The sequence below is a fragment of the Solanum dulcamara genome, chromosome 4 (assembly GCF_947179165.1).
Source record: "Solanum dulcamara chromosome 4, daSolDulc1.2, whole genome shotgun sequence".
Taxonomy (NCBI): Eukaryota; Viridiplantae; Streptophyta; class Magnoliopsida; order Solanales; family Solanaceae; genus Solanum; species Solanum dulcamara.
This window is the reverse complement of record NC_077240.1, coordinates 75,603,932-75,628,432: the sequence shown is the minus strand read 5'-3', so window position 1 is coordinate 75,628,432 and position 24,501 is coordinate 75,603,932. Positions and strand designations below refer to the sequence as shown.

Genomic DNA, 24,501 nt, shown 5'->3' with positions numbered 1-24,501 from the left:
TCTCTGATGCCCATATTTGCAATAATGGCATTTGTCTTTCTAATGATTTTGTTATTACAAAAAACATTAATGAAGAGATTATTTTGGGAATACCTTTCATTACTCAAATCAAACCCTATATTTCAGATTTTGATGCCATACGGACAAAAATCTTGGGAAAAGAAATTGCATTTCCTTTTATCAAAACACTTTCTCAAGAAGAAAGTAAACTTCTTCATAAACAAACAGCTTTTAAAATAAATCTTATTTCTCAGCAAATTTGTTTTCTTAAAGAAGATATAAAAATTAAACAAATTGAGCAAATTTTAAAAATCCTGAGAATGGTTTCTAAGATTACCAACCTCCAAAAAGATTTTGAAAAAGAAATTTGCTCCGATTTTCCTAATACCTTTTGGGATAGAAAATCCCACATGATTGAACTTCCTTATATTGATGGATTTAATGAAAAGGCCATTTCTACGAAAGCTAGGCCAATCCAAATGAACCATGAATTAATGGAAATTTATAAAAAGGAAATTAATACTCTACTGGCTAATAAAATTATTAGACCTTCTAAATCTCCTTGGAGCTGTTCAGCCTTTTATGTTAATAATGCAGCTGAAAAAGAAAGAGGATCTCCTAGACTAGTTATCAACTACAAACCTCTTAACACACCTTTAAAATGGATCAGGTATCCTATTCCTAACAAAAGAGATCTTTTGAAAAGAACTTATAAAGCAAATGTTTATAGTAAGTTTGATATGAAATCCGGATTTTGGCAAATACAAATTGCTGAAAAGGATAAATACAAAACTGCTTTCAATGTTCCATTTGGACAATATGAATGGAATGTGATGCCTTTTGGGTTAAAAAATGCCCCTTCAGAATTTCAAAATGTCATGAATTCCATATTTAATCATATCAGTCATATATCTATTGTGTATATAGATGATGTATTAATCTTCTCTGAGGACATTGATTCTCACTTCAAACATCTTAACACTTTTTATAACATTGTCAAGAAAAATGGCCTTGTAGTTAGTGCTAAGAAGATCAAACTCTTTCAAACAAAATTAGATTTCTTGGTCATGATCTATACCAAGGGAATTATAAACCTATCTGTAGAGCCATCGAGTTCTCTGACAAATTTCCTGATATTATCACTGATAAAACTCAGTTACAAAGATTCCTTGGAAGTCTTAATTATATTGATGACTTTATCCCTAAAGTTAGACAAATTTGTAAACCTTTATATGACAGGTTGAAAAAGAATCCAGCTCCTTAGAACAAAGAACAGACTACAGCTGTTATTAACATTAAAAGAATGGTGAAAACCCTTCCATGTCTAGGAATTCCCAATCCTAGTTATTTTATGATTGCAGAAACTGACGCCTCTGATAATGGCTATGGAGGAATTCTTAAACAAAGAAGATCCCCAGAAACACCTGAACAATTAGTAAGATATACATCTGGAATCTGGAATTCCGCACAAAGAAATTATAGTACTGTCAAAAAAGAGGTCTTGGCCATAGTTCTATGTGTCACCAAGTTCCAAGACGATCTTATTAATAAAGAGTTTTTACTTAGAGTAGATTGTAAATCTGCTAAGGATATTTTGCAAAAAGATGTTAAAAATCTTGTCTCAAAACAAATCTTTGCCGGATGGCAGGCATTACTTTCTAGCTTTGATTTTCAGATTGAATATCTGAAGGGAGAAGATAATTCTCTCCCAGATTTTCTAACCAGAGAATTTTTGCAGGGTAAAACATGAGGCCTGGAGCACCAATAGCTAAAGGACCCTTTAAAGGGAAAGAAGTAGCCGTTAAACCTACTACGGCTAAACCTTTCAACATCCGACCTGAAATTACAGGTCCTTCCAATCGATATTCAGCCTTAGCCTAATTACCTCCCATAAATCCTTCTGTATTCCCTCCATTACCTCCAAGCACATCTTCAAACATGCTTGTTATGAAGAAACCTTTTGCTCAAACTCCAGAGCCAAGCTCCATCTCTCCTTCAGGAAAACAAAGATTTTCCCAAACACAAACCAAAGACAGTTATATAATGAAAACTCCTGAGAGTTTTGCCGAAGCAGTAACCCCAACCGCTTCTCCTTCCAAAACCAAAGAAAAGGAAAAATTCAATCTTATTTCTTTACAGGTTATCCCAATCTTGGCCCTGGATAAGGAGTACGAAAACTTTGAAATCAAACATCTCTTGAAACCTCTGTATACAAACAGAAATTATGTGGACACTGAGAGTCCTCTTAAAACCAGATTGTTTTATGAATTCATCTTAGTAGACACTGGATCTATTGAGATAGAACATGAACTAGCAGATAAAAACAATCCTGATAGCATCGCCTATTCAAAATTCACTATTAAAAAGATCTTGACCCCTTTTGAATGGCAGGTTGATCATCTACATACACCCATCAATTTTTTCAGAGAACATAGGCTACAGACTTATAACTGGTGGGACTATAAACAAGCTTGGTTTAACTTTATGTACTTACAACCTTCATCACATACATGGTTTGTAAAGTATAGCCCTGAATTAGCCAGATCCGTCATCCCCAAATGGTTTTATGAATGGTGGCAATGTTTCGGAGGAAATCACCAAACTTTACCAAAATTATTTTTAGAAAAGTTCAATCAATTTCAAATTGATCAAGGTATTTCTACTCTACCAGAACACATTCAATTGTGTAAATATTTTATTCAAAAAAGAATTTCTTACATTTTAAGTTGGACTTTTAAAATCAGTGAATTCGAAAGAATTAAATATTTATCCAAAGAGATCCTTATTAAAGGTTGGTCTCCGGCCCCTAAAGAAACTCAATCAACTTCCGTGAGAAGTTCTTCTATTATTCATAAATCACCAAAGAGTGATCTAAAGAAAAGACTTGAAAAAGCCTTATCAGAATTGGAAAACAGTAATGAAGACGAAGTCCTCCGGCTTCTTGAAGAAGCCTCTTCTCAAAGTGATGACAATGGAGACATGCTAAATCCCAAAGGAATTGCTAGGGCCTATCTAAATCCCTTTGATTAAAATCACTAATTGAGTGTTTTAAAACATGGAATAATTAGTCTTCCAAATAGAGATACAAAGTATCGGAATTATTATGGAAGAAAAGATGAATCTCTAAAAGAGATGGAATATCTTTTGATTTAATCAAAACGGACCCCACTACACTGAAAGTTATTTAACTTATTCGGAAAAGAAGACAGGCTCCCGACAAGCTTTTTTACCACTCAAAAGAAGTGGACCCCTGAAGAAAGACGTCCACCAACCAATGGACCCCTTCTAAAGATGAGGTAATCCGCAGCACCCAATCAGAAGAAGGCCTTTTGGATTCTCATTATCTCTTTGAGTCTATATAAAGACTTGTAATATTTCATTAAAGGACATCAGAAAATTTACACTACAAATTTCTCTTAGTCTTGCACAATCAGTAATCATGTTTGTAATGCTTCCGCTTCATCAATAAATCATTCAACTCTGTTATTCCAGTAAGTTTCACCTGTTGCACTTACTATTTTACTTATTGTATCTACGATCCTTTTTAAAACCTACTCCTTAGCTGATGGTACCCAAATCTCAAGTTAATCTTAGAGAACAAAGCCGCTCCCTGAAGCTGGTCAAATAAATCATCAATGCGAGAAAAGGGATATTTGTTCTTAACTGTCACCTTGTTCAATTGCCTATAATCGATGCACATCCTCATAGACCCATTCTTCTTCTTCACAAACAAAACTGGTGCACCCCAAGATGACACACTAGGGCGAATAAACCTCTTGCTTAACAGATCCTGCAATTGGTCCTTTAATTCGTTCAAATCTGTCGGAGCCATTTGATACGGTGTAAAAGAAATGGGCTTAGTGCCCGGCTCCAAGTCAATATCAAAGTTAATATCCCTATCTAGAGGAACTCTCAAAAGATCAGTAGGGAACACATCGACGAACTACTTAATAATGGGAATAGACATCATAAGAGGTGACTTAGCACTAGTATCCCAAATAAAATCCAAATAGGACATACACCCTCCATCAATCAATCTCTGTGCACACATATATGAGATGACCTTAAATGATAAGAACCACTAGTTCCCTTCTACTCAATCCTCAATACATCAGGTATTGCTAAAGTTACAGTCTTAGCATAACAATCAAGAATAGCACGATAAAGAGAGAGCCAATCGATACCCAATATCACATTAAAGTCTACCAACTTAGTATAATCATGTCTACCCAAATATTATACCCGGCTAAAGAAACAAGATGGGATCGATACATTTGATCCACTACTAAGGGCTCACCCACATGTGTAGAAACATAAAAAGGCACGTGCATGTGATCACAAATCAAATCAAATCTAGATTCAAAATAGGTAGACACATAGGAGAATGTAGATCCAGGATCAAATAATATAGATGCAAGTAGATGGCAAACTAGGGCGATACCTGCAATAACGCATTAGAAGCCTCAGCCTCGGGTCTCCTCGAAAAAACATAGCACTAAGCTTCTATACCACCGCCTGCCTGAACTGTACCCCTACCATGCAGAACCACAACATCACTACTAGAGGCCCTACCATCTCTACCTGTCTGATCTCTGCCCAAACTCTAGCTGGATGTGCCTAATCTCTCTCTAGAGCCACTGAATAAGAATGATGGGGGCCCAAATGAGTCTGTAGAGGGCACTGGTGCATTAAGTGACTCGAATCTTCATAATTAAAATAAGACCTCGGAATAGAGGACTGGTGTGATAAACCCAAAGGGATGCCATAACCACCTCGGCCCTAACTCTAAGATCCACTAACTACCTGCCCACTCTCGACTGCTGACATAGAAGCATGAACAGGTCTATGGCACTGAAACTGACTGCCGCCTTTGTGTGGACCCCTACCTCCATATGAGGTACCTAAAATTTGACCACTAGTAGAGGCCCTCTTGTGGTCTCTAAATACCTCTTAGACCATCAATTCCACCTCCTTAGCAGTGCTCATAATAGATTGGAAGAAAGCCCCCTCATGGGCCAATCTGAATATATAAGACCAAATGGAGAAGGTTAAATCCTTCACATATCTACGTACTCTCTCCGCCTAATCTGGGATCAATGTTGTTGCATGTCTCGATAACTGACAAAAACGTATCTCATACTCGGCAGCTGACATACCACCCTGAGTCAAACTCTCGAATCTCAATCTTCTCTTCTCTCACACACTCCATGGGATGAAATGATCCTCAAAAGCACTAGAAAAAACTCCCCACACCACTTGTGATGAGAATGGCTCTGATGATTAGTTTTTCAATTGAAGGGGATGAAACTGGTTTAGACCTCATGAATGTCCTCCACCACTCTCTGGCCGACCCACGGAGTTGGAGTGCATGAATCGAACACCCCAGGCATTAACTATACTCACTGCCTCCAATATCTCATGAGACATTATAAAAAATTCATGAACATCCTTGCTTTTACTTTCCTAGAATTGGGGTATGTTTCATCTTTTAAAACCTCTCATAGCACTGTTGATCTGCTATAGTCATAACCATATCTAGAGCAACTTGCGCACCAACAGCTAGTGTGGGAATAATTAGTTGCTGACCTACCTAATTCTAAACCATTGGGACCCGATGCTCCTTTAGATTTTGTGCACTAACCCTAGTTTGTGAACCATGTGGGGTGCCTGCAGCACCCTGAGTGGAACTCTCCAACATACCCAACATCCTTAATAAGGTCTCCTGAAGAAATGGTGATGTGGGCTCTGGAGTAACTTGGTCCTCAACAATCTCCACATATGGCTCTAGGAAGGACTCTCTAGCAAGAACTTGGGCAGGTCCCACTCCTCAGGCAAGACCTCTACCAGCAGCTGCTCTACGGCCTCATCCTCTAGCTTGGCACCTACCTCTACCCTTAGCCAGGTTCTCAACAACTACCTTCTCTCTACTAGTAGACGTAGATCTGGTCCTTGGCATCTATGAAAATAACATGTGACACTCAGAACTAGCGATAACGACTCAGTATAATAAGAAAGAATGAATAAAGGAAGTTTCCTAATAGAATTCAAAGCTCAAAGCCTCACAAAGATAAGTACAAACATCTTTGTACCGATCTTCGAGACTCTACTTAGATGTGGTTTGTACACGTGAGACCTATGAACCTAGGGCTTTGATAATATTTTATCACAATCCGAATCCAGGTGTGATGGCACCTATCCTTTTCCACAGAAACAGTCAGCCTAAAATCCAACAATTACGAAATTAAAGTGAAAAATAGTTTAAATAGGCAAGTAATTAACAAAAGTAGAAGTCTTTCAACTAAAATAACCCTCAAGACTAGTTTCACATGTACAAGCCGCTAAAATAAGACTAAAATGAAAAATACAAGTCTCAATATGTCTTCAACTCTCAAATAGAGTAAAGCATAAAAGTACAGCAAATTAGAGAGTCTGCTGGATATCAATAGCTACCTCTTTCAAACTCCAAAAAGACTCAAAATGATCAAAAATATGGGTGATCAAAGTCTAGGCTCAGAACTTACACAAGTTTAGAAGCAAGGGGTGAGTATAAAATAACACGTTACCCAGCAAGCTAACTAGCAAAACTAAGTAAATCTAGAAGGATACACGAACTCCTTTTCAATCCAACCAAACTTCCATAACTACACCCTGCATAGAAAATCAGGCCAACCTAACAACTCATGCTAAACAGTTCAATAATGCTCAAATCACAGCTCAGTATCACAAGTCATAGTTTACAAGAAATCACAAGTCATATATAAGTATCAAGTATGTCACATACAAATATGCAAAAATGTATATGCAATGATCATGCATGTGTTCAATCACCGATAAATACCTCAGCATGATACTCTTATTGAAAATGACCTCGGTAGCACCTTTTTTGATCGAAAATGACCTCGTACTCATAATTTTACCAGAAATGAACTCAAGAATATAATCTCGTCGAAAATAACCTTGGCAATATAACCTCACCAAAAATGACCTTCATAATATAACCTCGCCAGAATAGCCTTGGCCTAATAACCTAGCCGAAAAATGACCTCGGCATCATAACCTCACCAAAAATGATCTTGACCTCACAATCATGTACCTCTTATCACAGTGTTTTAGAATTAATAAAATCAGCATGATCACACAAGTAATGAGGAATAAATCAATTCAAATAATTCACAATCATAATTAGACTATCAAGTATTTTATCATATACAATTAGATATCTAGATCACGGTATATAATACTCTAATCTCTATAATAACACATATCATCTTTCATTAACTACGTTGATCAATTTAGATTAGTTTATAACACGATTCAACCTGTAACCATAATTCAACCTGTAACCTCATTTCCATTACTCCCCAACACATATACAAAAGAAAATTTGGGATTATCATAGATTCACTGAGTTTTAAGAGTCCACTTGCCTTAACCAAATCACGATTAATCAATCCACATGAGCTTTCCCCTTATGCATATACTTTGAAATGCCACAATCTAGTCAAAAGGTGTTTCACAATCAGAAACCAAGTCCAACAACATTAAGAACTCGAAATTCGAGAAAAAAGGGTCAAAAGGCTCAAATTTTGATTTTCAAAAATGTAGGTTTAAATCCGAGAATTTGTATACATGGAAACGTACCTCATATTCTTAGGAAATCAATGGTGAAAATCATTTCAAAAAACAAGCTCAAATCAGGTCAAAATCAACATTTGAATAATTTTTCAAAGTTCTTAAAAATGGGCCATTTTTTACCAATTGAAATCATCAATTTCCACATTAAAATCCAGAATTAATCAATGGGTAATGAAGAAAATTGAATCCTGTGGAGCAAAGATAATTTGTTCATGAGAAAACAATAGTGGAAGTACTCCATTATCTTCAAATTTGAAGGGTGTATCTTCTAGGGACAAAGTTTGCTTCCAAAAAGAAAAAATGGCTAATACATATTTCAAAAATAAATAGAGGTATAGTTGGAAATAGGCTAGATAGAGAAACATATTGGCTAAATTCATGTGGATATATAATTTAGGCAAGAAAATCAAGTCGTTGATATGTTAAGTTGTAAAGAGGTATTTGTTGCAGTTTATGCACTTACTACACTTGAATCTAGTTTTCTTGATAAGATTAAGTTTTGTGACGCATTCTATTCATTAGATGTTAAGTTAAGGATCAAGTGAAAGAGGGCAAAATTTGACGATATTGGATCGAGGACGATCTACTCTATTTCAGAAGGGAGAGAATCGTTGTTTCTCAAGGTGATGGGCTGAGTAAAAAACTCATAAAGGAAATGCATGATATTATTTATGCTAGACATTCGGGTGTTGAAAGGATGATGGAATTATTATCCCAAAATTATTTTTAGCCAAAGATGAAAGATGACATTGAGGCCTATATAAAGTCATGTCTAGTGTGTCAACTTGAAAAGACTGAATAGAAGAAGTAAGTTGGATTATTACAACCTTTATCTATAGCTGAGCTTCTATTTTGATAGACTTTATTAAAGGATATCTAAGAGTGGATTGTAAATCATCACTGATGGTGATGGTTGGCAGGCTCTCAAAATACAGTATCTTTATTGTTGGTCCTACTTTATGTTCTTCTGAGATAGTTGTTGAGTTATTTTAAAAGTATGTTGTGAAGAATTTTGGTGATCCATTGGACATTGTGAGTGATCGTGATGCTAGGTTTACTGATCAATTTTGGACTGCTTTGTTCAATTTTTTTAAAAAATATTATTCATTATTCATTATTATTTTTAAACTAAGTTTTATAGTCCGTAGACCATTTTATTGATACTTAAAGTACACAAAAAAAGGCCAACAACCTAGTCCACAGGGTCAGGCCCAACACCTGACTCTAATCCAAAAATGGAAACCTAATTTATACAAATCTCTAAAATCAAATGAGAGTTTGTTGATTTCTTCCTAAAAAATCTCTTCTGTTGTTTGAAAATACTCCTCATTGTTTGAAAATGCTCGCTTGTTGCTGTTTGTGGAACTCCAGGATGCAAAAGCTTCCCTTTTGGATGATCTTTGTATTTATGCCATGGATTTTTGCTCTTTCTTCAGCCATACCATTAGCTCAACAATTCTGGTATGCTTGATTTATCCTTCTTTGTTCTTTACACTGCTCCCTAACCATTTGTTTGTTGTAAATGGACTCTAGTACTTGAGACTCTCTTCTCCTTTCCTTGTGATATCTAATAAAATTGATTGTGTCGATCCAGTATATATTGCTGATTATTTTGTGATCTCTGCTGAAAGTTATTGCGTCTTGTTTGTGTGCGCTACTCATCGTTGATAATGTATGGCTTTATCTTGCATTTTCTTATCCTTAGATTAGGTAATTGAACCTTATCCATGTTGAGTGCACTTCTAATCCTAGTAGGAAGGTCATGAAAGGAAAGATACTGCATTACCAGTTGTGTTTCAATTACCTTATTAGCTAAGTAATCCGCCATGCTATTTCCTTCTCTGAAAATGTGAGTAATCCGAGCTTTAGTATACTCCATTCTTATACTTATATCCCCCACTATTTCCACTAATTCTCAAGGAACCCTCCATTTCTTCTGAATCATTTTTTTGAGGCTAAGAGAATTAGTTTCAATAGTGAATTCCTCCCATCCCTTCTCTTGGCAGTAAACAATGGCTTCACGAATGGCTAGAGCCTCTACCTCAGTGTTAGTGGCTAATCCTATTCCTTTAGCTTTAGCATAAACAAAATTTCCCCTGTCATATCTTATGCAAAAGCCAAATGATGTCATGATCCGAATTCGAGTGTGATGGGACCTATCCTTTTCCCACCATACAAGTCAGCCTAAAATCCAGTAATTACAGAAATAAAGCGGAAAACAGTTAAAATAGGTAAGTAATTAACAAAAGCGGAAGTGTTTTCAACTAAAATAACCACTATGACTGATTGTCATATGTACAAGCCGCTAAAATAAAACTGAAACGAAAAATATAAATCTCAATATGTATTCAACTTTCAAATAGATTAAAGCATAAAAGTACATGAAATTAGAAAGTCCACTGGTTGCCAATAGACATCTCTCTCAAACTTCTGGAGGCCTCGAAATGATAAGAAAGATGGATGATCAAAGTCTGGGATCAGAACCTACACAAGTGTAGAAGCAAGGGGTGAATATCAAGCAACACGGTACCAAACAAGCTAACTAGCAAAACTAAGTATAGCTAGAAGGATACACAAACTCCTTTCTAACCCAACTGAACCTTCATAACTACAACCTGCACAAAAATTCAGTTTAACCTAACAGCTCATGCTAAACAATTCAATAATGCTCAATTCATAACTCAATATAAGTCATAGTGCACAAGAAATCACAAGTCACATATAAGTATCAAGTCTGTTACCCACAGATATGCAAAAATATATATGCACACTCAATTATCATGCACTATTCAATCACTGGCAAAGACCTTGGCATGATAATCTCACCGAAAATGACCCCGACAATGTAATCCCGCTGAAAATGACCTCAGTAATATAACTTTACCGAAAATGACCTCAGCCTAATAACCTCGGCAATAAACCTCATTGGAAATGATCTCAGCCTAATAACCTCACCAAAAATGACCTGACATCATAACCTCGCCAAAAATGGCCTCTGCCTCACAATCATGTACCTCTCATCAAAGTGTTTCAGAACCAATGCCATCAGCATGCTCACATAAATAATGAGGAATAAATCAATTCAAAAAATCAGCAATCATAATCAGACTATCAAGTATTTCATCAAATACACACATATATCTTGATCACGGTATATAATACTCAAATTTTTACAATAACACACATTATCTATTAACCACACTGATTAATTTAGATTAGTTCTTAACATGATTCAACCCGTAACCTAATCCCCATTACTCCCCAACACATATACAAAGGGAAATTTGGGATTCTAATAGATTAATGAAGTTTTAAGAGTCCACTTGCCTTAACCAAATCGCGATCAATCAATCCAAGTGAGGCTTCCCCTTCTGAATATACTTCGAATCGCCACAATCTATTCAAATGATGTTTCACAATCATAAACCAAGTTCAACGACACTAAGAATGTGAAATTCAGGAAAAAAGGGTCAAAAGGCTCAAATTCTGATTTCCAAAAATGGGGGTTTAAATCTGGGAATTTTTTTACATGGAAACGTTCCTCATAAAACTCAATGGTGAAAATTATTTCGAAAAACAAACTCAAATCAAGTCACAATCAACATTTGAAGAATTTATCAAAGTTCTTGAAAAGGACCTTTTTTACCAATTGAAATGATCAATTTCCATGTTAAAATCCAGAATTAATCAATAGTAATGAAGGTTTGAAGTTAAAAGAGCTTACGCAATAGTTTCCATGCAAAAATCCTCTTTCAAATCGCCTATCTCATGCTCAAGAACTCCAAAAATAGAGTAAAAAGCTAAAACCCTATCTAAAACCCTCTCAAGTGTCGCTTAAGTGACACAAGATTTGCTTTAGCGACTAGTGATTCGCTTAAGCGAACCCCGCTTGAGTGACCCTATTCGCTAAAGCGAACTAACTTCGCTTAAGCAGCATTCTCGTCACTTAAGCGATGGCACCAGATATTAGCAAACTTACAAATTCACCAATTCTCAAAAGTCTCTGAAATCACCCTAGGGATTCGATCGGAATCCCATATACACAAACCATATATGCAACCCTACTAAATTTAATATTCCAGACTCAATGGAACCATCAGAATTTGATTTTGAGGTATCCTTGATCTGAAACTCGATAAGTCGCAATCAAAACAAATCCAAACCTCAAAAAGACCAAAATTCCCTCTAAGCTTCCAAAAAATATACAGGAACTCTTATTAGGCCTAAAATCACCCTATGAATCCAAAGGTCATCAGAATTGAATTCTGAGTACCCAACCCCCAAATGTTGACCAAAGTCAACTCTATAATCAAAAACTCAAAGATTTACAACTCAACACTTCAAATCCACGCTATAACTTTGAATCTGATTCCGTCAACTCTTCTAGATTAATTCAACATTTTGAAACTAATGAAATTGATAGAATTTCGTTCAGAGACACAAAACTTTGAACAACCTCAAATACCACTTTTGAGCCATTCCAACATCTAAAATTCAAAGTTTACCAAAATTCTCAACTTTTCAAGAAAATCCACAAAACCGACATCGTATATCAAATCAAATATGACTCAGAAAAACTATCAGGAGGGGTGAAATGGTCATTTTATAAAAATTATCAAAAATGACATTCAGGGTCATTACAAATGAACTCATACCTAGATTACCTCTACAAGCCCTATCAGTTTTGCGCTTAAATTTACCCAGATCTGGTGGCCTCCAAGTTACACTATAAGAGTGTAACTTAGGTTTGTATCTCTTCAAAGCTTCGATTAATTAAGGCCATCTCCACGATTCAAGCTTAATCCACTGGTACAAACTTTTGATCAGCTTCTTTACTAGATCCTGAATCTGCATCACAATATCACTATAATTATTATTTCCCCCATGTTTTTTATTGTTCCTCCTTTTCCAAAGTGACCACATGATCAATGTTGGCATTGCTTTGTATATCACCTGTAGTTTTGGTGGTGCTGTAAACTTTCACCAGGTGATTATGAGTTGCTGTAAATGTACCCTATCCATGTTTAGTCCTGCAAAACTAGCAAACTGCCTCCATAGCCTAGTGGCTATAAGGGCTATTAGAAAATGATAGGACATGGTCTCCATTACATTATTCTCACAACACCAGCATCTAGAGACAATGTGAATTTTCATTTTCTTGAGGTTATCATCAGTAGCTATCCTTTTCTTCCATACTCTCCATAGGAAAAAACTGATTTTTATTGATATTCGCTTAGCCTATATTAGGTCATAGTCCTTTATTTGCTCTTGCATTTGCCTCATTATCTCCCATGCATATTTATCTATAAATCTTCCTTGAGTATTTCCCATCCACCAGGGAACATCATTAATTTGCACATCCGACAAAGGTTTTATGCATTCAGTAATGTAATCAGTCATCTCTTCTGAAATTTTTGTTAGTAGCTTTTGTTTGTTCCATCCATTATTATTACAAAATGACCTAACTTCCAATTCTTCATCTATATCATTTTCTCTTTCTATATAGTATAAAGCACCTTGTTTAGTCTAATTATCATGCCAAAAGATTAAAGTACCTGATGCTACCTGCCAATCTACTACCATATGTTATGATCCACTTCTTACCTGACTGTTGTCGTCTTTCTCTATACATGAGAAGCTTCATATCCCTGAGTAATAATAGGATGTAACTTCTTGCAGTACTTATTCCATATGAAAGTGCTCCATAAGGATGATGTCTGTGTTCTAAAATTCCACCAAAGTTTTGCTAACAAAGCCCTTACCACATCATGTAGCGATCTAAAACCAAATCCACCTTTATCATTGGGGTAAAACATTTTATCCCATGCCACCCAATTTTTATTCATAGCCCCAGTAGTGTTTCCCCAAAAACAACTTGGCAAATATTTTATGCAACTGATCAATGACACAAGCTGGTGGATTCATAGCCGACAACATATGTACAGACATTGATTGTAAAATATGAGAAATTAGGATGTATCTTCCCCCAAAAGATAGTAACCTATTCTACTAGGAAAGCATCCTTTTCATTATTTTCTTGATCAAATCTTCAAAATGACCCTTATTATTCCTCCTATAGAAAATAGGGCAACCCAAATAAGTGAAAGGGAAAGAGCCTTATCGCACACCTGTAATTCTCTTTATCTTGTTGCATATTCCTATAGGAATTTTTTCATGCAAATAAACAAGACTCTTGTCTAGATTAATCATTTGCCCTGAAATTGATTCATACCTTCTCAATACCTTCATCATCTTTCTCATTGATGTAGGATGGCCTGAGCAAAATAGGATAGTATCATCCGCATAAGACAAATGATTGACTTCAGGGCTCCATTTAGGCATACCATAACCTTTGAAGTGAGTCTCACTATATAAACTATTTAAACTTCTGGCTAAGACCTTTGCAGCTATAATAAACAAAGTGGGAGATAAGGGATCACCTTGCTTTAATCATCTAGATGATTGGAAAAATCCAAAAGACTGTCCATTTAATAAAACAGTGTACCAATTATTACTAATTAGCTTCACCACCATATCGATTATTCTTTTAGAAAAAATAAAACCCTAAAGCACTTTGGTTAAGAAGATCCAAGAAACCCTATCATACGCCTTAGCCATATCCAACTTGACCACTGCATTATGAAATTTATTCCTTCTATTAATGTCCCTAATAATCTCCTAAGCTAGAAACACATTTTCAGTTATACTTACTCTTTTCACAAAATCAGATTGATTAGCTAAAATAATATTAGGTAGAACTGTAACAATTCATCCATGTACCACTTTAAAAATGATTTTATTTGTGAAGGTACTTAGACTGATGGGTCTAAGATCACCAAAATTTGTCACCGCCTCATTTTTTGATATAAGAACCAAATTAGTATGAGTAACATATCTCGGTAACTCCTGACTACTAAAGAAAGCCTTAACCATTCTAGTGATATCCTTCTTTATAATATCCCAGCTTCTTTAAAAGAATTGCCTTGAAAAAACATCCGACCCACTTGCACTATCCCCGTTTAGAGAATAAACCACATGTCTCACTCTTCTTTTGTTAGAACCCTTTCAAGCTCTCTATTCTGTTCCGCATTAATCAATTGAGGAATGCACTAAAGCATGGAAAATTCTCTATCTTTTTGAACTTTCTTGAATTGATCTCTGAACACCTCAATCGCTTCTTTACCAATGTTCTGAGTGGATGTAACCATGTCCCTTTGCCTTGTATGTATCTCCGATATCATGAGCTTTCTTCATCTCCCCTTCAAATAAGCATGAAAAAAAATTGTATTTTTATCTCCATCCTTGAACCATCTCATTTCTGCTTTTTGCCTCCAAAATTCCTTCTCAATATGTAAATACCTCCTAAGATCAGCTTCTACCTTACTAAGGGCTACTTTGTTTTCATCAGTTGTTGAAATTTCCAGTTGCAGCTCATTGTTTTGATAACATCCTCTAATGTCGCTACTTGCTGGAAAACATTTCCAAAAGTGTTTTTGCTCTATTGAGACAGAGTAGACTTAACATTCTTCAACTTTGCATGTAAAATAACAAAAGGGGACCATGTGATATTTCCATCTCTCCAATTCTCTTCCACAATCTTCTGATACTCATGATGTTTGGTCCAGAAGTTAAGGAACTTGAAAGTTTTCACTATTTCCTTTTGAGTAGAGTCGCAATTCACCTATAAGGGTGCATGATCAGACCCCCGTCTAATCAAGTGATGCAACTCACTGGCAGGTAGCAAAGACATAAATTCATTGTTTCCAAACATCCTTTCCAGCCTCTCAAAAATACAAGCATCCTCAATTATTCCATTTCACCAAGTAAAACTTCTTCGCGTAAATCTTAATGCATAAAGAGCACATGAGCTGATGCACTGGAAATATCGACAATATCATTTTGAGTGATTGGAAAGCCTCCCAATTTTCTGATGCATCTAAAATAGTGTTCAAATCTCCCCTTACAAGCCATGGACAATGGGTTCTGCTGGATAGCTCCTCCAAATCTTCCCACAACTCTAGTCTTTCTAAGACACTACATCTAGCATATACCACTGTTACATTGAAAACATTGTTAGACCCTCTCAACTTGAACTGAATTGTCAAGTGCGGGATAGTGTCTATTATTTCTTGCTCCTCCCATTCGTCATCCTAGAACACCTATATCTGTGCAACACCATTTACCTTTGCATTAGTCATTCCAGCTTCCTTTTATATTCATCTAGTAAGTCAGGACTCTGAAATGGCTCAAAGAATGCTATGTATGTGGAATGATTTCTTCCCTTAAAATCTATTAACCTCTCAAAAGATTTCTGAGATTTAACAGATTTGATGTTGCAAAACAATATTTTATTAATCATTGATTAGATGTGTTGATGTTCCCCATCTTACTCCTTGTGATGATATTAGAAGTTTGTGAAGAAGATTTATGTCCTTTTTTTATCCTTTATTTCATTTGGCTGGTCTACCTTGGGGATAAATCCCTTTTTCTACTGATGTCTTCAATATTTTCCTCCTAATTCTCATCCTTTTTTGTATCTTTCTTCTATTTTTTCTTCTGTTCCATCATTTTCACAATTTTAGGGGACTCTTTAATTACATTCAATTGATTTTTTGTCACCTCTAACATCTCTTGCTCTCCAGTTACTTTGACATTATACTCCTCATGTTCCTTGTGAACGAACGTCTCATTTGATGTGTGGTCCTGATCCTGTTCGTTGATATTCAGTGAATATGTGGTATTAATTTTTTTTTCTTAGTCTTCCCCTTCAATTTTTTTTGGTGTCCCTCCAATCTTTGTATCTGACAATTATTCTCCAGCGGTCTGCTCTTTGAATTGTATACATGATCCTACTGAACCTCATTTGCTTTGTTCTTAGAGCTAGAGCTACCAGAGTCTTCCCCCCTTCTTGTCCTTTCTGCTAAAAACTATTTTGCTTCTCTTCATCAGTATTTATCTCTTCCTCAATTTCTTGTTCTTTCTCTAAAGCTCTAAATTCATTTTCAGTCTGCAAATCTTGTTGGTTATTTTTTAATTGTCTTGAATTCCATACCTTTTCTTAACTTCTCCCTTTTCCACCCCTATTCCTTCCTTTTTGTTCGTGAAAACCATATTTATCAACTTGTTTATCTTTTCCCTTTGTACTCTATTCCTTCTTTCCCCTATTCCTCTTCATTCTTCTCATCTTATTTCTCCTCATCTATTTCTTTCTCTACCAGTGAATACAATTCCAGATGAATGACAAAACATTCATTTTCATTATGCCCTTGTAGCTTACATGTTTTACAATATTTTGGAACATAATCATATTTAATGGTGATTTATTCCTCTTTAATTTCCCTTATCTTCTTCCTCATCCCTACATTTATTCTCTTTGGAAATTCTCCCAACAAATCCACCTCCACCTTGACTCTAGTACAACGAGGTCTAGTTTTATTCTATGTAGCCATGTCCACTTGAAGTGGCTTTCCAACTGCAGCAGCTAATGAGAAAACTGCCTCCTTACCATAGAAGTTTGGAGGCAATAAGGGAAACGAAATCCAAGCAATCGCTTTTATTATCTCTTCTGCGGGATCAAAGAGAGGATCACATTGAAGGGTTCTCATAGGATACGACCAGTGGTTGTGGGTAATATAGAATTGAGGTTTGGATAATAGATGTACATAATCTTCCAACTTTGAGGCACAAATCAAAATATATTTATTTCTCAAAAGTCCTATGTTCACTTCTCTCTTTAATTCACAAGTGTTTTGGCACAATTCTCCTCAGATCCTGGATCTTCGGCCATCCACAGGAAAACTTTTCTATCACTGCATATTATAAATTTTCATTTGTTGTAGTTCCTCTTCTTCTCAAATTATCCTTGGTTCCCCGTGTAACACAAGAACAAGTTTGTAATGCAAAGGCAATGGTGGTGCTAAATTGAGAGAATTGGCATAATTACTCATTGAAGGTTGAGCATTATTACTTTGTGATGTTCATCGTTGGACTAGCCTCCATCGGCGGAGGCTATCTAACGGTCGGTGTGGCCATGTTTATCGACGACGATGGTATTTTTGGAAATTTAGGGTTGTGATGGTGGAGTTTGAGTAAATTCTAATTCACTATTAGAATTTTGATAGGCGCTAATTTGAAAATTTTAAAACGATAGGCACTAATTTAAAAGTTTCAACAACAAATCACCCACAAACTGATGTACTAACTAAAAGGATCACTCATTTGATTAAAGAATATCTCAGACTCTATGTGATAATAAGTCAGAAGAACTGGATTGAGTTGCTAGACAGTACTCCATAATTTTGTTACAACTTGCACAGGTCTTCAGCAATAGAGAATAGTCTGTTTGAGTTGGTGTTGGGCATTCAACCTAATATGCCACTGGAAGTCACTAAGTTTGAATCATAGGGAAAGTGTCTTGTTGCTTATAGTTATGAATGAAACAGGCAAAAGTTGCTGGAAGAAGAGCAAGATAGCTTGAGAAAGGTAGCAAATGAATAAGTACACAGATAAACATTGGCATGCTTTAGAATTCCAGGTTGGGGATAAATATTGCTAAAGCTTAATCCACAGGTCTGGAAGAAAATCAGTAGCAAGATAATTCATCGTGGATTGATTTTAAAATATAATGGACCTTTTAAAGTTATAGAAAAAATAAGTGAAGTCGCTTATCGATAACATCGTGGACTGAAGATTCACCCTATATTCCATGTGAGCTTTCTGAAGCCTTTTTCTAAGGAAGTTGAGGATCCAACAAGGTGAGGAACATAATGGACCCTCATATTACGCAGAAGTAGTTTGAGGAATAACTTGAGAAGATTCTGAATAGCGAAACTTTAGGTCAAAGCAAGAAGAATTGATGAACAAATTTTTTGGTTTAATGAAAGGGAAAGCAAGTGTGTGATGCAACTTGGAAAAAAGGATCATCGGATGTGATCAGGACATACTTACATCCTGCCTCATTGAGAAAGATGATCTTCTCTAGTGGGGGAAAGTTTGTTAGATCATCAGCTTGATAATTCGAGTGGCTCAGGCTTGGCTAGGAATTTACATGATGAACCTATACAAGTCCCAATGACTTCGGTCAATATCAAGTTCAATTAAGAAAGACCTTGACATTAACGTGGCTAAGGCGTGACAAGGACTTGGCAAAGCTAAGGCAAGACAAGGCTGTGATCGTGGCTAAAGAAGTTTGTGGGCTAAGTGTTGGGCAAGGAAAAAAATTCAAAATACTGAACCAATGGCTAGAAGTAAGGGGTAGGATTTGTTCACAGTGCAGGAATGTGAGCATGTGTAAATCTGCTCACACATAAGTGAATTTGGACACCATATTTGAAGGTTGCCCGTGTGTGCTTCGCACATGCGTGGGTAGTTGGGCAGTTTTTTAATTTTTAGTCATTTATGGCTTTGTCAGCATTTTTAATAAGACTTATAATTTGAATTTTAATTATGCCTATCAGTTGGGGATGGAAACTGGAAAAGTTAGGATCATGTGCCTAACATGTGACAAGGTGATATGACCTATTTATTAGCAGAGATAAACTTGTCACAGAAAGATTGGCTTTTGATCGAATTTTTCAGGCTAAGTATTTGTGTGCTTCTTTGTGGAACGAGTGTGAATACAAAGTTGAAAATTGATTCATGTATGTGCCTTGTGTTGTGTTTTATATGCATCTATAAGTTTTGAACTATATTGAGGAAAAAAGAATAAGATTGGCTCTAAAGGAGCTAGACTACCTAGTAAAGTCAGATCGGGAAGGGTTGATCCCTATTATAGGTACTATGGTCTTAAAACACCATAACTATGGGGCATGTCGTTAAAAAATAAGTAGCACATTATCTTTAAAAAAATGAAATGAAATGTTAATTTTTGTTAAAAAATTAATTAAGAGATAACTAGAGGCGGAGTTTCCCAAGCCTAACAAACTTCAAAAAAGTACAAAGTAAGAATTGTAACGCTTCAAATTTGAGTAAAACTTATTGGCAAGTGTCATGAACATGTCTACAAGTAATCCTCCTTAACTCTCCTTTTCCATTTTCTTCTCTTTTATACTTTACTCTTCTCAGATCTGTTGCTTCCGGTGCAAAAAGAGGAAATTGAATCTCTCCTGCAAAAGAAGTTATTGGCGTGCATCTTTCATCGTAAAGTAAGTGATCTTCTTCCATATTTGATGATTGTTTCTATTTCAATTAATAGTTAATTCTCAATTAATGAGGGTTATTCTTATATGGTGATGGAATTTCTTTTTATCATTTCAATTTTATAGAATGTCCTGAAAGGGACTTCAAAGTTTGATAAATTCTGATTTGATTTGTAAAAAATTCCTTTTATGTTAATTTTGTTCCCCTTCTCTCCAAGAATGACACACGATAAGCTTTTCATCGTGTTAACATCAAGCTAATTTTTTTTAAAAGGAAATCCTAGATATATAATTGAGTGAAGGCATTTGTTACGGATAATTTAAGTCAAAATTGAATTTGTTCTTATATCTATAAAAATTAGTAGGATGACTTAACGATCGTGGATGTATAATTTTATTTTTATTTTATATTTTTTATAGAGATATTCATGTTTTGGATCAGTTTATGAGTACCTCAACTATTTACTAGGCACCTAATGATTTTTATCGGAAAAACTATCAATCAATTTCATTTGCTAATACTTGACAAATAAAAATAATTATCTAGTGAATTTCAATCGGTCAACTTTACTTTAGGAGTAGAAAAATCAAACGCAAACCGCTCAATTCATTTAAGTTTGAGTGGCTTATTGACCCGACCATTTATTAGCTCAACTTATTTCAACCAATTAAAAACTAACTTATCTCATGAAAAATCTTGTCAAAATACTTTAGCTTAACTCATTAAAAATCTTGTCAAAATCTTTTTTAAAAACTTTTTTTTGTTTAATTTGAGATGTTAGGTATAGCCATAATAAATAGAAAAATAATTCATTAGCTACTAAAATATTTTAATAGAACAAGTACACAAATACAGATCTCCTTTGCCTTGGTGTTCTTCCGAACCGCTTTGATATCTTCCTTAGTAAGTTGTTCCCTAGTCTTAGGATCATTTTCGTTACCTTTCTCATCCTTGTCCATGGAAACCTTTCGATCATCTATAATTAATGATGTCACAAAACTCCAAGTCTTCACCTGCTATGAAATCCTATATCCTTACTTTCCATGAATCATAATATCTTTCATTGAAAGATGGTGGCCTTGTGGTTGATTGTTCTTCTTGAACTCTCGGTGTTGTAGCAGTGTGGGGCAGGAACTGTGCACAGTACACGCACGTAGGAATGTGCAAAGCTACACGCACAAAAGCGAATTTGTGCACCTGATTTGAAAGATGCTCGCTTGTGCCTCGCACGTGCGTGGACACTTGGGTAGTTTTTCAATTTGTAGTCAGTTATGGCTTTGTCAGTATTTTTGATAAGACTAGTAATTTGAATTTAAATTATGTCTATCAAGTGGGGATGTCAACTGGATAAGATAGGATCATGTGCTTGACATGTGACAAAATGCTATGGTCTATTTATTGGTACAAATTGACTTGTCACAGGCAGATTGGCTTTTGATATAATTTTGTAGATTAAGTGATATGTGCTTCTTTGTGGAATGAGTTTGAATACAAAGTTGAGAAGCGATTCATGTGTGTGTCATGTGTTGTGTTTTTTATGCTCTCTAAATGTTCAACTCGATTGAGGGAAAAAAATAGGGCCAAGTCTAAGGATGCTAGGCTATCTAGCGGTGTCAGGTTGGAAAGGATTGACCTCATTACAAATACTATGGTTTTAAAACACCATAACTATAGGGAATGTCGTTACAAATAAGTAGCATATTATCTTTAGAATAATGAAATATTAATTTTAGTAAAAAAATTAATCAAGAGATAATTAGAGGCGGAGTTTCCCACGACTTCAAAAGAGTTCAAATTAAGATTTGTAACGCCTTTGATTTCAGTGAAAATTGTTAGCAAGTGTCATGAACATGTCTATAAATAATACTCCTTAACTCTCCTCCATTTCTTCTCTTCTATACTTTACTCTTCTCAGATCTTTTGCTTCTAGTGCAAAAAAGAGAAAATTGAAACTCTCCAACAAAGGAAGCTATTGGAGTGCATCTTTCATCGTAAAGTAAGTGATCTCCTTCCATCTTTGATGATTGTTTCTGTTTCAGTTAATAGTTAATTCCCAATTTATAAGGGTTATCCTTATATGGTAATCATATTTCTTTTTATCGTATCAATTTTATGGAATGTTCATGAAAGGGACTTAGAAATTTAATATAATTATGATTTGATTCATAAAAAAGTTCCTTTTATGTTAATTATATCCCCCTTCTTGAAGAGAATGACAGATGATAAGCTTTGATTGAAAGCGTTTGTTGTGGATAATTTAAGTCAAAAGTGAATTCGCTCTTATAGCTACAAAATTTAATAGGATGACTTAACGATCTTAGATTTACAATTTTATTTTTATTTTATATTTTTATAGTGATATTCATGTTTTAAAACAGTTTATGAGTATCTCAACTATTTCACTAAGTTGTCTAATATTTTTCTATTGGAAAAACTATCAATCAACTTCATTTACTAATATTTTGCAAAAAAAAAATATCTAGTGAATTTCAATTGGTCAACTTTAGCCCTAGGGATGGAAAAAGCAAACCCAGTCCGTTCAATTCATCTAAGTTTGGGTGGGTTATTGACCCGACCATTTATTCGCTCATCTCATTTTAACCCATTAAAAATTGGTTTAACTCATGAAAAATCTTGTCAAAATATTTTACCTTAACCCATTAAAAATCTTGTCGAAATATTTTTAATTTTTTTTTAATTTGAGATATTATATATAGCCATAATAAAGAGAAAAATAATTTTATTAGTTACTAAAATATTTTAATAGAACAAATAAAATAATTAAAACTTTGTAAAAATTATGTTGGATTGGGTCTAGACCCGATTTATGCCCATTTTGACCAAACATGTTTTGACCCGAACAAATTTAGATTGGGTTAAATTTTGACCAATTTATTATCTTGACCCATTATGACCAAAGTTGCTTTTGTGCGTGCAGCTTTGTGTGTTTCTTTGTGGAACGAATTTGAATACAAAGTTGAGAAGTGATTCATGCATGTGCCTTTTGTCGTGCTTTTTATGCATCTCTAAGTGTTGAACCAGATAGAGGGGGGAAAAGGGCTGAGTCTAAGGGTGCTAGACTACCTACTGGAGTCAGATGGGGAAGGGTTGACCCCATTACAGGTACTATGGTCTTAAAACACCGTAACTATGGGCATGTCGTTACAATCAAGTAACATAATATCTTTAGAAAACGGAACAATTTTAGTTAAAAAATTAATTAAGAGATAATTAGAGGCGGCCAGAGTTTTCCAAGTATACCAAACTTCAAAAGAGTACAAAGTAAGAATTGTAACACTTTTAATTTGAGTGAAAATTGTTGGCAAGTGTCATGAACATGTCTACAAATAATCCTCCTTAACTCTCCTCCATTTCTTCTCTTTTATACTTTAATCTTCTCAGATCTTTTGTTTTCAGTGCAAAAAAAAGAAAATTGAAACTCTCCAACAAAGGAAGCTATTGGAGAACGTGCAAAAAAGAGAAAATTGAAACTCTCCAACAAAGGAAGCTATTGGAGTGCATCTTTCATCGTAAAGTAAGTGATCTCCTTCCATCTTTGATGATTGTTTCTGTTTCAGTTAATAGTTAATTCCCAATTTATGAGGGTTATTCTTATATGGTAATCGTATTTCTTTTTATCGTTTCAATTTTATGGAATGTTCATGAAAGGGACTTAGAAATTTAATATAATTATGATTTGATTCATAAAAAAGTTCCTTTTATGTTAATTATATCCCCTTCTCTTCAAGAATGACAGATGATAAGCTTTGAGTGAAAGCATTTTTTTTGTGGATAATTTAAGTCAAAAGTGAATTCGCTCTTATAGATACAAAATTTAATAGGATGACTTAACGATCTTAGATTTACAATTTTATTTTTATTTTATATTTTTATAGTGATATTCATGTTTTAAACCAGTTTATGAGTATCTCAACTATTTCACTAAGTTATCTAATATTTTTTTATTGGAAAAACTATCAATCAACTTCATTTACTAATATTTTACAAAAAATAAATATCTAGTGAATTTCTATTGGTCAACTTTACCCCTGGGGATGGAAAAAGCAAACCCAGTCCGCTCAATTCATTTAAGTTTGGGTGGATTATTGACCCAACCATTTATTCGCTCATCTCATTTTAACCCATTAAAAATTAGTTTAACTCATGAAAAATCTTGTCAAAATATTTTACCTTAACCCATTAAAAATCTTGTCAAAATTTTTTCAATTTTTTTTTAATTTGAGATATTATATATAGCTATAATAAAGAGAAAAATAATTTTATTAGTTACTAAAATATTTTAATAGAACAAATAAAATAATTAAAACTTTATAAAAATTATGTTGGATTGGGTCTAGACCCGATTTATGGCCCATTTTGGCCAAACATGTTTTGACCCGAACAAATTTGGATTGGGTTAAATTTTGACCAATTTATTATCTTGACCCATTATGACCAAAGTTGCTTTTGTGCGTGCAGCTTTGTGTGTTTCTTTGTGGAACGAATTTGAATACAAAGTTGCAAAGTGATTCATGAATGTGCCTTTTGTCGTGTTTTTTATGCATCTCTAAGTGTTGAACCAGATAGAGGGGGAAAAAAGGGCTGAGTCTAAGGGTGCTAGACTACCTACTGGAGTCAGATGGGGAAGGGTTGACCCCATTACAGGTACTATGGTCTTAAAACACCATAACTGTGGCATGTCGTTACAATCAAGTAACATAATATCTT

At 34.9% G+C, this 24,501-nt stretch overlaps 1 protein-coding gene across 2 annotated transcripts in view; it reads left to right on the top strand.

Annotated features, from left to right (window-relative positions):
* Window positions 1-22,878, top strand: part of LOC129885103 (uncharacterized) — a 39,776-nt gene extending 16,898 nt beyond the window's left edge. The window contains exons 3-6 of one of the 2 annotated variants that reach the window (XM_055959315.1): window positions 9,007-9,096; window positions 19,699-19,778; window positions 21,704-21,769; window positions 22,712-22,878. In XM_055959315.1, coding sequence (XP_055815290.1) covers window positions 9,007-9,096; window positions 19,699-19,778; window positions 21,704-21,769; window positions 22,712-22,742 — 267 coding nt within the window. In that variant the 3' untranslated portion in view covers window positions 22,743-22,878. Of the gene's footprint in view, window positions 1-9,006; window positions 9,097-19,698; window positions 19,779-21,688; window positions 21,770-22,711 lie in introns of both variants that reach the window. The other variant, XM_055959314.1, reaches the window with a different exon arrangement.
* The last annotated feature ends 1,623 nt before the right edge of the window (window positions 22,879-24,501 follow it).